The 17,378-nt window shown below is 43.6% G+C and overlaps 3 protein-coding genes across 5 annotated transcripts in view; 2 read left to right on the top strand and 1 right to left on the bottom strand.

Annotated features, from left to right (window-relative positions):
* Positions 1-5,323, top strand: part of obscnb (obscurin, cytoskeletal calmodulin and titin-interacting RhoGEF b) — a 59,825-nt gene extending 54,502 nt beyond the window's left edge. Inside the window, exons 81-87 of the mRNA XM_067253118.1 lie at positions 199-312; positions 532-699; positions 829-931; positions 1,437-1,566; positions 1,822-1,915; positions 2,267-2,309; positions 2,794-5,323. Coding sequence (XP_067109219.1) covers positions 199-312; positions 532-699; positions 829-931; positions 1,437-1,566; positions 1,822-1,915; positions 2,267-2,309; positions 2,794-3,919 — 1,778 coding nt within the window. The 3' untranslated portion in view covers positions 3,920-5,323. The remainder of the gene's footprint in view (positions 1-198; positions 313-531; positions 700-828; positions 932-1,436; positions 1,567-1,821; positions 1,916-2,266; positions 2,310-2,793) is intronic.
* Positions 5,324-5,379: 56 nt separating this feature from the next.
* Positions 5,380-13,788, bottom strand: guk1a (guanylate kinase 1a). 2 transcript variants are annotated; one of them, XM_067252471.1, is made up of 7 exons: positions 12,643-12,758; positions 9,094-9,207; positions 8,896-8,937; positions 8,557-8,792; positions 8,280-8,364; positions 8,113-8,198; positions 5,380-7,994 (listed from the first exon to the last, which is right to left on the bottom strand). In XM_067252471.1, exons 1-7 carry the CDS (start codon positions 12,674-12,676, stop codon positions 7,956-7,958), a joined length of 636 nt encoding a protein of 211 aa, XP_067108572.1. In that variant the 5' UTR covers positions 12,677-12,758; the 3' UTR covers positions 5,380-7,955. The 2 variants fall into 2 exon arrangements, with proteins under 2 accessions (XP_067108572.1, XP_067108571.1); XM_067252470.1 differs by lacking the exon at positions 12,643-12,758 and adding an exon at positions 13,620-13,788 and having other exon boundaries at positions 5,381-7,994.
* c16h1orf35 (chromosome 16 C1orf35 homolog) lies at positions 12,844-17,301 on the top strand. 2 transcript variants are annotated; one of them, XM_067252469.1, is made up of 9 exons: positions 13,446-13,527; positions 13,752-13,822; positions 14,177-14,327; positions 14,413-14,458; positions 14,564-14,646; positions 14,835-14,907; positions 15,067-15,146; positions 15,254-15,379; positions 16,644-17,301. In XM_067252469.1, exons 3-9 carry the CDS (start codon positions 14,188-14,190, stop codon positions 16,897-16,899), a joined length of 804 nt encoding a protein of 267 aa, XP_067108570.1. In that variant the 5' UTR covers positions 13,446-13,527; positions 13,752-13,822; positions 14,177-14,187; the 3' UTR covers positions 16,900-17,301. The 2 variants fall into 2 exon arrangements, with proteins under 2 accessions (XP_067108569.1, XP_067108570.1); XM_067252468.1 differs by lacking the exon at positions 13,752-13,822 and having other exon boundaries at positions 12,844-13,527.
* Positions 17,302-17,378: the final 77 nt, after the last annotated feature.

Here is a 17,378-nt window from a genome sequence, read left to right as displayed (position 1 = left end):
AACACGCACACACTCATATATCATAACCACACACACAGACACACATTGTTATATATTTGACCACACACAGACATATCCCCCCCCCCCCCCCCCCGTAACACACACACAAACTCTTACAGATTTGACCAGGAATAGACACCCCCAACCTCCAAAACACACACTTTATCTCACACCGACACCGTTCCTGTAAATCCCCAGGTCCCCCTGACTTTGACGAGGTCCTGGCTGACTGCACCGCTGAGCTGGGCCAGACCATCAAGCTTGCCTGCAGAGCCATCGGAACCCCCAAGCCTGTAGTCACCTGGTACAAGGGTGAGACAGACCGCTGCGGAGTCCAGCAAGTGTTCGTTTAACACCAGGAGGGTTTACAAAGTCCCATCTCCCTAGAGTGGACCTTTATAAAAGCTTGACTAGTCCAAAGAAACACTCCTGGTGTTCTGTTGGCCCCCAAATGTTTCTAAAGCACCGTGTAACATCCGTACAGGAATCTCATGGATTGAACTCACAATGTTGTCTGTGGTCTGAACCCAGATGGCCGCGCTGTGGAAGCTGATCCTCACCACATCATTATCGAGGACCCCGACGGCTCCTGCACCCTCATCCTGGACAACATGACGGCAGACGACTCGGGCCAGTACATGTGCTTCGCCACCAGCATGGCAGGCAACGCCAGCACGCTGGGAAAGATCACCGTCCAAGGTCGGTCTCGCCGATGTGGGGGGCATGTTCAGTACAGTTAATCAAACACGCACACAAGTCATTAGGAAGGATTCAATGCACTGTGCCGTCCGTTTTGAGTGAGTTACGTTTGTGTCTGTGTGTCCTCAGTGCCGCCACGCTTCAAGAACAAGCTGAGGAACTCCACCCTGGTTGCTGGAGAAGATGTCCAGTTCAGCTGCATCATCCAGAGCGCCCCCCTTCCCAAGATCAGGTACCCAGGATCTCTCTGCCTCCACAGACACATCCCAGCAACAGACACAGACATATCCTGGCTGTCAACATTCACTCTTACCAAGAGTTTAAGAAGGGTTTTTAACTCAACATGTAAGAAGGAATCATACCGCCGTGATTAGAAATACCTTCTGGAAACTTAAGAGACGCAAAAGATTATTTCAAGCTAGATCTCTGAGTCAGGTGGCTGAGCGGTGAGGGAGTCGGGCTAGTAATCTGAAGGTTGCCAGTTCGATTCCCGGTCATGCCAACTGACGTTGTGTCCTTGGGCAAGGCACTTCACCCTACTTGCCTCGGGGGAATGTCCCTGTACTTACTGTAAGTCGCTCTGGATGAGAGCGTCTGCTAAATGACTAAATGTAAAATGTAGATCTCTGGTCTGGGACACTGAGGTAACTCCTGTTAGTGTCAAACCTTTCTCCTGTTATTGTCACACCTTTCTCCTGAGTGTGTCACACCTGTCCTGTGTGTCCTATTCTGGCCAGGTGGTTCAAGGATGGCAGGCTGTTGACCGACCAGGAGAAGTACCAAACCTACAGTGAGTCCAGGAGTGGTGTTGTGGTGCTGGTCATCAAGGGGCCCACTGAGAGGGACCTGGGACACTACGAGTGTGAGGTACTGCTCTCCAACTCGCTGTACACAGACAGCACACTGATATGCTAAACACATTAGTGACATAAGCGAAAAAGCATTAAATATTTCTTTCCAACATGGTTTTATTGGAATAACAAGCAAGTGAGGTTGCTCAGTAGTGTGTAGTGATGCCTCACATGAAGAGCTGGGATGGGCTTCAGATGAGAATATCATATTTGGCATACAGCACACACCCCTTTTGTCCCTTCTAATTAAAAGTGTTCCCTCTCTTCCCAGCTGTCCAACCGCCTGGGCAGTGCTAGATGTGCAGCTGACCTGGTCCTACCCACGGCTGTCGCTCGGACGGGGGAACAAGCCATCACCATTGAAGGTAGGAGCACATTGTTTGTTGCCAATGAGCTCTTTTGAACGTAAAGTACAAGTTGCCATTTGACCCAGCAATCCAGTGTTACAGATGCAGTCACTTGGTACGTCTTGCATTTTAGATACTACAGTCGTGTGCTACAGTTGTGTGAGATAGTAGTTAGGATAGACTGCTAGGAAACTGTTGAGAGGTGTAGGAGTAAGAATTTCAGTTTACCTGCACTTGGACAAATGGCAAAAAGATGAACTCCAAGTTTGAGCTTTAGAGATTGAATTGTTTTTATATAAATACATATATATATATATACACATATATAATATTTACACCTAAAAACGCTCCTTTCTGATGTCTTCGTAGTCACTGAGCAGGAAACTAAAGTACCAAAGAAAACCATCATCATGTAAGTGTGACTAGTTCTGGTTAATGCTGGAGAGGGGGAGTGATGCTGTGTGTGATCCCCCTCCAGGGCCCATGCATGTAGGGGGAGTGATGCTGTGTGTGATCCCCCTCCAGGGCCCATGCATGTAGGGCTGGGCAGTATTTAGACCCTGAGTGCGAGGGGCCCGGTTGAACTGAACGCCCGTTTTTCACAGCACAGTGGAGTATAGCGCTCCAAGAATGCTCTGTCAATTTGTTTAAAGCATGGAGGTTACAGTTTTGCATGTAGGCTACATGGCTAATATGTATTGAATGGTATGATGTGTGCTTGCAAACAAAGCCTTTCACTGTATAACATGGTTTGTGTGCTTTGTGAGAGAATACTCCACATTGCTGGGTGTGTGTGTGAACAACAGCTTGTTTTTTCTATGGCTTGTAACATGTCACTCAGGAGTGTTAATTGTTGTCTCTGGATGTTTCTCTGATACCCTGTGGTTCTCTCACAGCGAGGAGACCATAACCACGGTGGTGAAGAACACGCGCCTGAAGAGACGCATGTCCCCCGGGCGGCCGTCAGCGGGGGCCCACCGCTCTGAGACCTCCACCCCAGAGCCCCCCGCAGCCAGCAGGCAGAGGAGGCAGCCCATCCCAAGAAAGACCACCATCCCCACCCTCTACGTCACCGAGCCGGAGGGAGCAGCGGCCAGGCCGCAGCCCAGGTGGGTGGAGGTGGAGGAAATCATCGAGTACAAGGTCAACAAGTCTCCCATGCTGTCCAGAAGGAGGGGCCTCTCTCCCGCGGGCTCCGAGCGATCGCCAACCCCCACCTCTTCTGCCCGGCTGAGGAGGTACACCCCGGATAACCCCAACAGGAACAACTCCAACAACAAGCCGGCCCAGGCGGAGCTCCAGGGGGAGGTGGCCACCAGCCAGCCCCTGGTTTGGGAGGATGAGGAGGGGGCCAACGTGGCTGAGCTCGATCCCGGACTCGGCGGAGGAGCCTGGGAGCTCTCCTCTGTCCTGAGCCCCGATGATCAGGAGGACCAGGAGGACAGGGAGACCATCGTCGCAGAACCGGATGATGACGACCACGCTAACGACCCTCTGGGGAGTCTGGAACCCAAGATCCTGACCCAGGGAGGGCGAGTGCTCACCCTGGAGGACCTGGAGGACTACGTCCCAGGGGAGGGGGAGACTTACGGGTCCACCAGCGCTCAGAGCCCCCCTGCTGAGAAGCCCTGTGAGATCTCCGTGCTTCAGAGGGAGATTGGCGGCTCCTCCGTGGGCCAGCCCGTCCTCCTCAACGTGGGCCGTCCCATGGCGGCGCCCGGCCCCAGACCCGGCTTTTTCAGTCGCTTCAGGGAGCACCTCACCAGCAGCCTGTTCTCCCATCACCCCACCGCAGGCCAGGCCCAGAGGGTGAGGGAGGTGCCGATCGTGGTGAGCCAAGCGGCCGCGTTCAGCCACGCCAAGCTGGAGGTCAAGCCCTCCTACTGCTCCGAGGTGCAGAGAGTGGAAGTAGGCCAGCAGAGCTACAAAACCAAGTTGTCAGCGCAGACCTATGGGTACACATCTGTGGGCAAACCAGTCACTCTTCAAATAAGCAAGAAGAATCTGTGTGAAAACCAATAACCGTAAAATAGCCGGGGTAGAGCAGTCATTTGTATTTGGTACAATAGCCCTTTTAGTCTTAAATGGGAACATTTCTTCTTAAATGTTAAAATACATATTCTAACATTGCATATACTGCAAATGGCAGACCATTCCATTTTGAAGCAACCCATCGGAAAGTGATAGATCCCCTGCTATGTTAGTCTCCTGTTAAACGCTGAAGGTCAGCCGTGGTGAGGAAGAAACTGTTAAAGACAAGATGAGCATTTGCAATGTTGTTTTGGTTCTTTCAAAAGCATGCTGTGCAAGCCTCGAAGTAATGTAGCTTTGCCACCAATGTGATGCAGAAGAAACGAAAAATATTACTTGCCGAGTATACAGTGATGCCACATGGGATTGGTAGTTTCTAACCATGTACAGGCTCACTGCCCATCTGTTAAGCAGTGCAGTTACTTTTGAATGACATTGTCTTGTAATTTCTGTCAGAGATCAGACTAGAGCATGTCAGCAGTCAGTGTAGAGGTTTAATTACATGACAGACCTCCACTTTAACACAAGGAATGTCACTTTTTGTACATGCATATTTCCTGCCTAAGGAAAAACTGGTAGACTAAATATCAAGCAACAACCGTTTGTACTGTACAGATGAGCACTGAGATTTGTAGTAAGATATCCTACAGAAAACTGAGTTTTTAAAAGAATGAGCGCATTATACAATTACGTTCAATGTTGATAAATGTCACTGGGCTGTATTGAGAGCTGATGTGATGGTTCAAATTAGTGAATAGTGTGACTAATTTTCTTTGACTTGGGCTGTCCGTAGGGAAGCATTTCTAGGTGTACGACTACTACTGAATTCTGCAAGTTTGTACGAAGTTGTGATGCTAAGATATAACTTAGGGTGTGGAGTGATCTAGGTCTATGATACAGGTGTGATGTAAATGTTTGTGTTTACTTCAGGTACCCAATATAGCATGTCATCCTGCACTGAATAATGTTACAGAGGTAATTCCTTTTTCATTTAATGATTTTAATGCTGATGTTGATACAGCACCAATAAAATGGGACTGACCTCAAAAACGTTAAGGGTTTTGTTTAGAGAAGTGACTGCATGATATTTGCATTTTAAAACTGATGAAATGATACTCATTAAATCCTGTATTCCTGTGTTGTGTATCTTATTCTATTGAGCATTGCACAATGGTTAGTTAGTTCTGTCTCACTTAATTTACTAATTATCGTGTTTAAACTTGATTTCCTTCACGAAGATGTGATGTTTTAGTGTTTTTTGAATGAAAAGCTTAACATGGTACATTTTGTGTAAATTAAACATAAAAGCACAAATGCCTCCGCATTCAGCTGATGGAATTATGCTTGTGTACGTGGGCTAGTGTTGAATGTGAATAAAAATTGAATTGCAAACCATTTATGTCTCTAATGTATTATCCAATACACACTAGAATGAAAGTTATACATTAGTTCGAAAAAATGGGACGCTACACACTTTAAATGTATTACATTTGTAAAATACAGACATTGCTTTTCTATGACTTACATATCCAACAATGGCTTGTTTCTAAAAGCAGCGTACATTTGAAATATTGGAACCAAGCAAACATGAATATCTAGACACCTTAGAACATATGCAATGTTTAGTCCTTTATGTTGTTAAAGTAAACATTTTGAGCAAGGAACAAGATACATTTAGGGGGAAGAGCAAATACATCAGTTGACATGCATCTCTAGACACCTTAGAACATATGCAATGTTTAGTCCTTTATGTTGTCAAAGCAATACAAATCAGAGCAAATACATCAGTTGACTTTGTTAATAAGGCTTTTACTTTGTTAAACATACCAAACTACATACACAGACATAAAAAGCTGGGACAACAAATCCTGCTGTGTGTGTAAACTTCCAACAAGGACATTAAATATTTTTGGAATTGAAATAGCCTGTTTCAAGTAAAGTGGATGATTTGTGTGCTTGTTTCCAATGGGATTCCTTTAACTTCCACGATCCTTCAATGAGATACAGGACCGACACACTGCTGACTTACAAGGGAGGCCTACGAGGCATCATTATAAATTACTGATCAGACTGTAAAAGAAATATATGTAACAAAACATGCAATATAAAAGATTTACAAATGTACAATATAAATCTGTCAAGAAAAAGAAGAGGCATTTTGACGCCATTCAAAAGTTCAGATATGGTCTAAAGAAATGGTGACCTTTATCATGATTATAAATCTTGCTGTCAGATGTTCACATTGTGAATCAAGATTGGGTAATATTGGTTTTATTTTTTGTCACAAATTACCTAGCGATAAATCATCAACGATAATTCCAAAACAAATACCTCCAAATTCTCTGTTAGTAATATGAAGATACCAAGTGTTGAGTGTTTTAATATATGTTTGCAATATTTTTTTTGTTAAAGTGTTTAAATGGATTGTAATGTTAAGTGCTAGCTGATGGTAGTAATTCGGCCATCTGATTAACATGGATCCCTAAGCAGTACACAGCAGCTAGTTCCTGAGATCAGTTGACATTTATAATGCAAATCTGTGTCCATAACTACATTGTTATTGGTTAGCTTGAGTGTGCTGTAACCCAAACCTGACTTTGTGATTGTTAGCTGCCCTATGTACACACAACAGAAATGCATGAGACTCAAAAGTCCCTTTTTAAAAAGTAACCGGATGTTAGCATCAAAATTGTCAATAACTTTCTCCTTCTGTATGTTCCTGGCTTTGACAATGGAACCGGTTTTGACAGTGGCTGATAAAGCATTATTCTGACTAAAACCTCTCCACAAAAAGTTATCCTTCATCAACCAAATAGTAATAAATAGAACAGGATGTGGTAAAACTTAAGAAAACAGCAGTGCCTTTATCAACCAACCACCTCTGATGACATTTTCAACTCTTACTCAGGGTTCCCTTGTTAAACATCAAATTTACTTTTCAGTGACTTTCAATTACCCATTTTCTCAAATTCACAGACTCAACACAGCATGTTTTGCAGCATGAATTGGATATAGTTGTCATTTCCCATTTAGAAAGTCTTGTATGTAGTGACTTTTATGTCTGTAGGTCTGATACCATTAGTGTCCACTGTCCAGATATTACATGATACTCATGTGACTGAAAGCAGTGGAACTTTTGTGCATCTTCAAGTGTTTGATAATGACACAACCCGGATATCAAAATATGTTGCTGTATAGACACTGAACGCCATTTTGTACTGCTGGAGCATGTCATGTTAAAACCATCCAAGATACACAGGGGTTTCCTTGGTCTTAAGAACAAGCCTCATAATATCTGTGTAGGAAGATTATTAAATGCTGCCTCGCCCATTGACTACAGTTTAATTGATTATTTGCGGAAATTATTTCCGGCAATGTGCGCATTGCTGACATCTTTACAAATCAACAATTTGAAGCAACAGTCTTCCAGCCAGAAATCCTTAAATGTGCACTTCTCTGGCACTGATACCGTGGAATGGTACCTTACTGTGCACGCAACACACAAGTTATGAGGCGGGGTAGTGGAGTTGATTAGATATATTGAGTTATGCAAGCGGGAGAGCTATAGCTTCCTACGTTTAAGATAATTTTAAGTTTATAGAACTGTAACCCCACCATGATTATATATATATATATATTTGGTTTTTTTTCAAGGCCTGTGGGAGTGTTGCTTACCAGCTAGACTGGTTCCTCTTCATCAGAGATTAATAAAGATTACAATAGGCTGCAAATCAAAAACAAGGCAGTATTTCCTGTGCTGTTACTCCCTCCTTTCTGGTGAACATAAGAAAATGAATGGGTAACATGCACCATGGATCCTTCTGTCACAACAATTTTCTAACCTGACACCAGACAGACAAAAGAAGAGGAGGGCGAGGGTATTCTTGAGCAATCTAAAACACAGCATTGAAAATCTGCGTTTGAGTGAGCAATGTTGTATGGGGTTTACATGTCGGAATGTTCTGGACTGGAATGGGGAGTCTACCATGCGGTGTGAGTGGGGGTGGGCTGTCAGGCTTCTCAAACCTTAAGAGGGCATGTTGTTCTTCTTGACTTGCTGGATTTCCTGGAGAGAAAGGATTTTTTCCAAATTTGACATTTCGCTGACGACTTTGTGTTCAACAAGCACAATGAATGATGTGGTCCAATTCCAGAGAGCTACATTAAGTCCAATAATAACTCACCTCCAGTAAGGCATCCTGAAGTTTGAGATAGGCTTCCTCCAGGTTATCGTTGACGATAACAACATCAAAAACACCGGGCTCCTTGCCTTAAAAGGCAAAGCAGCGCTCATCAGGATAGACAAATAGGATTTGTGAGAAAGCTTTCTCTAAGCAGCGGTCAGACTTACTCAGTTTCATGTCCACGTGAGCCGCTTCCAAACGCTTCTGAAGGCTGTCCTCCGACTCCGTTTTTCTGTCCCTCAAACGATTTTCCTGAAAGAGAGAGAATTCAAATATAAAATGATTGGCATTGAGCACTGGGGTCTTTTTTTATCAAACCCCGCTTACGCAGCCAAGAACAAAAGCACACACTCAAGTGCAAGGCCACAGCTGCAGATAAAAGACAGTGTAGAAGATGCACATGTGCTTAAGCAGGCCTGGTTGGCAGACGTGCCAAAGGCTCACCAGGATGTTCATGGAGGGAGGTTGGATGGAGACGTAGATGGGGTTGAGGTCAGTCCTCTTGATGTTCTTCACGCCCTGCATGTCAATGTCCAGGATGCAGATGAGGTTCCTGGCCTGCACGGCCTGGACGGCAGCTTTGCTCGTCCCGTACATGTTTCCCGAAAACTCTGCGTTCTCGATGAACTCCCCCCGGTCGATCGCGGCCTGCATGGCTTCCCTCGTGACGTAATGGTAATCTGAAGTGACCGCAAACAACCGTTAGAGAGCAGAAGACCAGACTTGTTTGGTAACAACAAGGGAAGTAACACGAGAGAACCGGGCTTGAGCCAGACAGCGTACCTTTGCCATTCTCTTCCCCAGGACGAGGGTTCCTCGTTGTATCTGAGAGATGAGAACAACATTTTGGGGGGGCTTAGGCCTCTTTTTCTCTTTTTACATCCTCCAAGACACTGCAGAGAGCAGGGCAAGCCGGAGATCTGTCTTACTCATCGTCTCATTTGGACGATGAGCGGTACAGTGGGACTGGGGTGGACTTACGCGACACGCTGAAACCGAAGATGCCCTCGTGCTCCTTCATGAGCCTCTTGAGGAGGGTGCTCTTGCCTGCCCCGGATGGGCCGCTCAGCACCACAGGCCTAGGTCCAGCCATAGCTGTGGGGACAGAAGACAAGAAAGAGGTGAGGACAGGTTACACTGCCCTGCTCCACACTGGGCTTGGTCAGGGTGTGGTCTCTTGACACCCAGTGCTAACCTGGAACTAGGAATCTAATGAGAGATGACTTAGCGACTTGTAACGAATTACAGTGGTGCAGTACACAGACAACCTTGAATTACAGGATTTTCTTGATAATCTTGTTCTTGATATTTTCCTTTCCAGAAAGCCAAGTAAGCAATCAAAACATGTTTAACAAGACCGGTAGACACAAGAGAGGTAATCAGGTCCTGTTTCTAGGGAGACTCTAATCAGGAAATATGCCTACTGGTCCTAATTGGAGAACCTTCCTATTTTTGAGGTTGAGTAATTATGAAGCAAATAAGCAAGGTTCGGAAAAACTGACTCACTAACATCACATTTGTGGAGAAAAAGATTGGCTATATTTGACTAATTTTCAGATAAGAACACACACAACCACTTAACAACATAGCTTAGAATATATTAGCCTACTGCCTATATAACATGTCAATATGTTAAAGAAAGCAATAAACAACAAACTTATGAGAACCTGTTAAAACAAGCTGTTGCAATAACATAACTAGCATAGGCATTGTCCACTTAGTGGGTTTGAAAACATAATTAAAGAATTAGGAAAAATAAACTGGAGAACAACCTTAGCATTAGGCTAAGTTAGCATTCTACTCTAATATTATGCCAAAGAATAAAAAGGGCTCTGACCTCCAAATCTATTTGACTGACAATACAACAATGACCTAAATCTTACACCAAGTTTCTCAGACATCTAACCATCTGAAGTCCTCATTCTAACAGGTTTCTTCCATTCTCTCCTTACCCATCTCTTCCTTCCGTGCTAACGTGTGTGTGTGTGAGCAGGATGAACACTGAGAAGGAAGTGGGAGGGCAAGAACAGCCACAGAAAGAGATGGGTTCTGTGCAGAAGGGTGTGTCTGTGTTTGTGTCTCTGTGCATATAAACGGTACAGCTCCAACTGAAAGGGCCTGACCAACTGTTCTAGTCCTGCTTGGACAACTATACTATCATATCTAGATTAACAAAAGACGAAACGTGATTCAGCTTACCTGTCATAACTAAGAAACCATCAGCACAAAGATAACTACCTGCCCCCCAATACTGTCAAGAACATCTATTACCACTGTCCAGACTAGTGTAGCAGGTTTTACGCAACAGACCGTAGGAAATAAGAAAAGGAGAAGCCTATTGAAAATAATTACTACTACTTCTACTTACTTAGAAGCCAGGTATGGGGATAAAAAATCTCCTAAAATAAGACACACTGCAAGGATACCATGCCATCATTTGCCCCCAGTGAACCCTCAGCAACAAGTCTCTTCAATGACAAGCTGAACCTACGAGTCAGTTTGCAGAAGAAAAACTAAAGTAAAAAAGAGGTCTGTGACAGCAAGGCATCACATTTCCAGCACGTTCCCCATCGCTACTTTCTTTTGTCGAACCGATAACTGAACGCACAGCTTTAGCCCTGCCCGGTCTCCCTGCCAAACAGATCCTACAAGGCTGGTATCGCAGCTGCAAGTGACAGAGGCACTCTCTCGCCTCTTGAACGTTTTAAACACAGCGTCAGAAACAGAGCCTCCACTCTGACACTGGGTCAACTGGGAGACATTATTAAAATGACACTCAAGGTCTAAGTGTCAGGCTGAAATGACTTGGCAAATCCCGAAAACTAATCCTGCATTCCCATTATTTGTTCATTCAAGAATGAACATTCCTTATCAAGCAGGTCGAGTCAGTAAGTGAATGAGTTGCGACACGACATGGCATACTTCAACATTTGAAGAACACTAAAGCCTTTAGTGTCACTGATCTGCAAAGCTCCATTAGTCTATGAAAGAGGACTGTGTTAGTAAATTAAGGGCATGTGAGCTTGAAATTACTTGAGAGATCAGTTTCCTGGTCCAAAGATCAGCACTTTGCATTAGGGCTAAAGTTTTTTTCTCCTTAGCATGTGACCAAACTTTAAACATGTGTCATCTGTTAAATTTATTATATTATTGGATTACTGCAGTCCACTGTAGGGCGCAATTATAAACAAAGGTGGTCATGCTGATATGTTTCTCGTGAGTGTGTGTGGAGGGTTAATAATAGTTACATTTACATTTAGTAATTTAGCAGACGCTCTTATCCAGAGCGACTTACAGTAAGTACAGGGACATTCCCACGAGGCAAGTAGGGTGAAGTGCCTTGCCCAAGGACACAACGTCAGTTGGCATGTGGAAGAAATTGGGATTTCCTGTGTGCTTACATTAATCATTAATCAATAGAACTAGTCATTGGATACTAGTTAGTACGTTGATCATGTAAGCTTGCTATTAATAACAGTATATTGTGTCTATGTGTCAGGTTAATAGATGTTCGGGGTCAGGAGAAAGTACTGGCTAAACGGTCCTTGTCATTTCTACAAGGAGAGCTCCAACTATGAACTCTCTAGTGTGAGAGTTGTCATGTGTTGGGAGCAGTGAATCTTTTTCTCTGAGACTGTTGTAACGTCATTCCTGCCTGACTGTCACAATCTATGTTTACATTCTTGTGCCCTATAAAAGATGGTCCTCTGGCTTTCGGAGCGGAGAGAGACCTGGAGACCTGGTTAAGAGAACTGAACTTAGTCACTCCGTTTATGAAGAGACGGACAAAACACTTTCTTCATCAGGCATGACTGGGAATCGAACTGGCAACCTTTGGATTACTAGCCCGATTCCCTCACCGCTCAGCCACCTGACTCCCCATAGTTGGTGGTCTGGTTTAATAAGAAATGTTGGACATCGAAGTCAGCTGTCTTCCAAAGCCGTTTTGTTGTTTCATTCTAGTATCAATATGAACTAGACTATACGACCACATACTATAGCAGTCAATCTGAATTTGCTTTCTGTTCATAACTGTCCTTTTTTTCACATGGTGGCACCTGTGCTACAATTAAAGGGCCAACTCAATCAAGTACAATTTGTGTCTGTGATGTACAAAGGAATGCCCTGACAATTAAAAGCCAAATGGTGCATTACAAGCTGGACAAATAACACCTTTGCGCTTATAATGTTGTCTAGGTTACTACTGATAATAGCCGACCGTAAATGGCCCAACTCAGCTTGTCAACTAAATCCAACTAGCCGCATACCATTATCAACTGTGTGGATTAAGTGTGTGGTGATTTAAATGTCAGCTATGAAACACATTATTCACCTTGTTATTAAGGTAGCAAATATTCCATGATGACAAATCATGAAGAAACAATATCCATCTGAAGATGCTGCTTAAAACGGCTTGACCAGCATCACTGAACAGATTAAACCCGGAGGTTCTACATCATCAGACGATCTGGCTTGGGGAATGAATACATGATGAAGCAAATTATTGGCACAACTACTGATACATCATACCTGAGAAGAGCCTTGAAAAATATCTCACGTACATCTGCAATGCCTGTGGTCCCAGAAATATGTATCGTCTCCAAAGTGTCTTTCTCCGCGGTCTACTTTTCGTGTGAGAGACATTACAGTAATTGTGACTGTGCTGACGTCATCATCACGAGCCGTCGTAAACGCCTTGTCTAGACCCTGCGCGGAAGTAGTTAAACAATCCTTGCTGCGCACGAGTCAAACAGGAATACCAGCAAAATCCGACATCTTCATAGACAATGAACCAACAAATCCAATAATAAATGTCCGCATAAATGAACCACCATTATGCATGAATTTTAGTCTTTAAAATGCTTATTGGCATTGTTCCAATAATGTAGTGTAGAAGACCAGGGATGCAGCCTGAAAAAACTTGCGCGCAATAACCCCTGCATAACCAGCTGACAAACGTTAATCGTTAGCTAGATACTGGTTAGCGAACAAGCTAGGCTACCATGATGCAATGAGTCCGTTGGGAGTTTATGGTTTTAGTTTCCTTTAGTTCAAGCGTTAGTGTCCTTGTTTAGTTAGCTAGCTGATTCATAACCAAGCCATACTTAAGACAGCTAGGCACACCTTTGTCCACATCTCATCCCAGGGCCAGCGCTATCCTTTCGTGTATTCGAGGGGGAAAACATTGGACAGGATACTTCCCGGATGAAAACTTAAAAAGGCCTCTCCTAATACAGTGGCACTAGCGTGCACGTGTGGAGTAGTTGAGCTCCCCACACTACTACCAGTGGCGCGTCTGTCAAACAAACATTGCAGCAATGTTTGGGTCCTCGAGATCTGGAGGTGTAAGGGGAGGTCAAGATCAGTTCAACTGGGACGATGTGAAAGGCGATAAACACAGGGAAAACTACCTTGGTGAGTAGATCGGCTAGCTAGCGGTGCATGGCAACGTCGATGATGTTAAGTTACGAGCCAGATAATACTGCACATGTGGCACAATGTCTTACCTTTTCCAGATGTATATCCCCTCATTGCATTGGTTTTTGTTATCTAAAAATACTTTGTTTTAAGAACCGTTGCTTTGTAGTCGCTAACTTGGTCACCACGCTTGCTAACTACCGTCTGATATCGTAATTTAGCAGAAGATTAATGCTAGCTACCATATTGAAGCGGGTCACGCTGAGTACGGCAAACGCTTGAGAACACCAAGGTACGTAGTTAGCGTATCTAGGTGGCAGCACGCGTTTTTTTTTTTGGGGGGGGGGGGAGATAATAAATGCAAGTTAATTACTGTCCTGATAACACATAGCAAGTTTATCTGTATAGTACCAAATGCATTAAATACAGTCATCCATCGTCAGCCAGCTAGTATCTGTATTTAACAGTGAGATATATAACGCATAAAAGCAGGACAGAATATGTTTTTTTGTCGTCAATCTCTTCAGCCAAGGTACTGTCATTTGACCATTTGGCGTTCATGATGTTCTCGTTCCTAAAATTCATTATAATTATGTCATAGGAACTCAATACTGAACGCAAATTTTCATCATGATTGTGTCCCCAGGGAACTCTCTAATGGCACCTGTCGGTCGATGGCAAAAGGGCAAAGACCTAACCTGGTATGCCAAGGACAAGAAAGGTGGCGCACCTTTGTCCAGAGAAGAGGAGCTTGCTGCTGTAAAAGAAGCAGAGCAGGAGGCTCTTATGGTAGCTCTGTAAGTGTTATATTAAGTACTAGAAACCATAGAACCATGCAATGAAAACTGGACCTTCTTAACTTGTTCTTCCCTTTCTTTTCAGAGGACACAAAAATATTAGGAGACAACCAACTGGGCTGACCAAAGAGGTAATTTATCCTCTCATAATTCTGAAAAGTCGTTTTTCTTAGACACGTGAAAGATTGGCTTTCATCAGGTCATTGTTGACAGCCAGATATGAATGTGCTTATCAGGACTTGGCAGACGTGTGTCGGAGGGAAGATGTAGATGGTGAGGAGAGAGATGTGGACCGTGTGTCAGGTCTTGGAAGCTCCAGGTAAAAGCTCCCAAATTTTGGGGGGATGCATTTTATCATAAGCCTCTAAATTAAAGTCGCTTACACCAGTTTTGCATATTTTATTGACTCCAGTATTTGTTTCTGGATCCTCTTGAATGTTGAGTAAAGAGAATGCGTGGCCTCTCACTGTATTTTGATTGTAGGGTTTTAATGATTTGTGTCTTCAGTGTAGGATCACGGAAACTGATGATGTCCCAACAGGAGAAGGAGGCTGCCAAGATCGGCTTGTCCGTCTTCACTGTAAGATACTTATGTTTTGTAAGGAAATGGTTCTGTCAGTTTAAATGACTGAGTGGAGCTCTGAACACACAAGAAACCCCCAAATGTATTTTTGTTTGCTAGATGTTGATTTGTTTTGTTTTTGGACAAAAAGATTAATGGTGTGCCTTTTTCCCACAGCACCATAAATCTGAAGTAAATCCGGAAAGTTCCATCAAAAAGGCATCTGAGAATACTGAAAAACAGGATGTAGATATAAGGTGAGAAACACTTATACTGGGAGTCCGCAAAAAGAGAATTTACTGTTGTCGGTTTTTGATGGTCAGTGCTCAGTAGCCCGCTAATCTGTCACCCTCATATTCAATAGCCATGAGAAGAAAAAAAAGAAAAAGGAGAAAAAGAGCAAAAAGGAGAAAAGGAAGAAGGAAAAGAAGAAGAAAAGAGAGCGACAAGACTCTTTGTCATCCTCAGAATCCGACTTCGACAGTAAAAGGTTAGCCCAATATTTCTACTATCTTGTCCGACCACTAGAGGGTTCCAAAGCTCTGTTTTATGAAATTTGTCCATCCATTTCACCAAAGTTTTGTTGTTCAATCTGAAAGTGGCCCTAGTGAAATATACTCAATCCACTGAGACGATGTGAAGATGTGTCAGCATGCCTCATATTATGATAATTGCCTATAGAGATATTTAGCTATATAGAAATTATGATCAGCTATCAGCAGGTAATTGAACCTCTGCAGGGTTCTTACAAGGTGCTTAAAGTGCTTGAAGTACTTGAATTTGACTTATAAACTGAAATTTAAGTCCTCTAAAAGCCTTGAAAACAGTCATATTAACGACGAGGTACTTGAAAAGTGCTTGAATTATTTAAAGACAATATATATGAATTTACAAAGTAATTTTGAAGTGTTCATAAAAATAAAAACATACATACAGTCTTTTCGCTCAAAATTAACGCCTCAGCCAATTCCCCTCCTGCTAATTTAATTAAAACAACACCAGTTTTTTTCTGGCATTCTTTGGTTAGCATTATAGCATATGATCATGCTCTCAATTTATTTAAGTGTATTTCAAGAACGATAAGAGCCAAAGTAGAAATCAATTCGGTTCTGAAGAAGTGCTGTCTGTGGCAGCGTTCTTTGCACACACACCCGACTCATACACACACCGAGAGGAAAGCCGCTTCTTCTCAGACAGTGCACGCCAGTACCGTATTGATTAGGCCTGCTTGAGGACGAAACAGAAAATTGTCAATTACCATTTTTGGCAAGTATGCTCGTAAGCAGAATCTAGAATTAGTTTCAAAGTCTTAAATGAAGGTGAAGAGCTGGAAGAAAAACGGATTTGTGTCAGATCCGTGACATCTAATGTGCCGTCTAATAAACCCAATGCTGGGTCTCATTAATGTTAATCAAAGAACAAAAGAAAAAGATAAAATCGCTCGCTGCTCTTGATTGAATAACATTTGTATCTTTAATAAGGATTAATTTAAAGTAAATAAAGTATGTTTGATAAATGAGATCCCTGCTTGCAGTGATTGAAAACCCCCAAAATAGTGCTTAAAAAGTCCTTGAAAGTCCTGGAATTTCATTATGCAGTATCTGTACGAACCCCGTCTCTGAGAAAACATGTTATCAAAGAAATGATATCTGTGTATCATCCCTGCCAAGATCACACACTGCCTCACTCAACCCCACCTTTTCTCTCCCAATCATTGACTGACTGTGTGTGTGTGTGTGTGTGTGTGTGCTTAGACGCAGAAAGGACCACCATCATCATAATCCATCATGCCGCAGTCAGAGCGGAGCCAGACCCAATGACAGCCATTCAAGGGGGGGGGCAAAGGCCGAGCACTACCTCCCTTCCCCCCAACGACGCCATCAGCGGCATGACACAGACTCCTCCGACGGGGGGTCCCCTGTCCCCCGTAACCGTGCCAGCCACAAGGCGGCCCCTGCTGCTCCCACACAAAGCCACAGGCGGCGCCACGACACAGATTCAGACAACTAATGTCCACCCTCACCCCCCCCAATCAGGCACACGCAGAGGGAGTGCTCCACAGCACAGCACAGCAGCCTGGTCTGCATGCCCAGCCCGGACCCACTGCACTGGGCCTGGAAACCAGTCAGTTTGCTCTGTCAAACACGTGTCTTTTGAACATTCCTGTAACAGATTCATATTTGGAACTAACAGGCCGTTGTTTATTTGAGTCTCTTTATTACTGTGTAGTTTTTATGTAATGTTTTGTCATATGCAGGTGGTAAAACCGAATGCATAATATCTTGGCGTGTTTTAATAGATTTCTGTGTTGCTCAGTTGTCTGAATCCAATCTCCGATGTTGGTCATACCACATGACCAAGGAGGGAGATAATGTACGGTTTCTCAATAATAAAAAAATGCATTAGAAAGTCCACTTGGTAATGATTGCTTCAAACACACTTTCAACCACTTCCTGACCAGTCTACTGTCTGGTTTGGCCTGATGTGAT

This window comes from Osmerus mordax, chromosome 16 (genome assembly GCF_038355195.1).
Source record: "Osmerus mordax isolate fOsmMor3 chromosome 16, fOsmMor3.pri, whole genome shotgun sequence".
Taxonomy (NCBI): domain Eukaryota; kingdom Metazoa; phylum Chordata; class Actinopteri; order Osmeriformes; family Osmeridae; genus Osmerus; species Osmerus mordax.
Note: the sequence above shows the minus strand (reverse complement) of the source record. Positions and strands in the feature narration are given on the sequence as shown.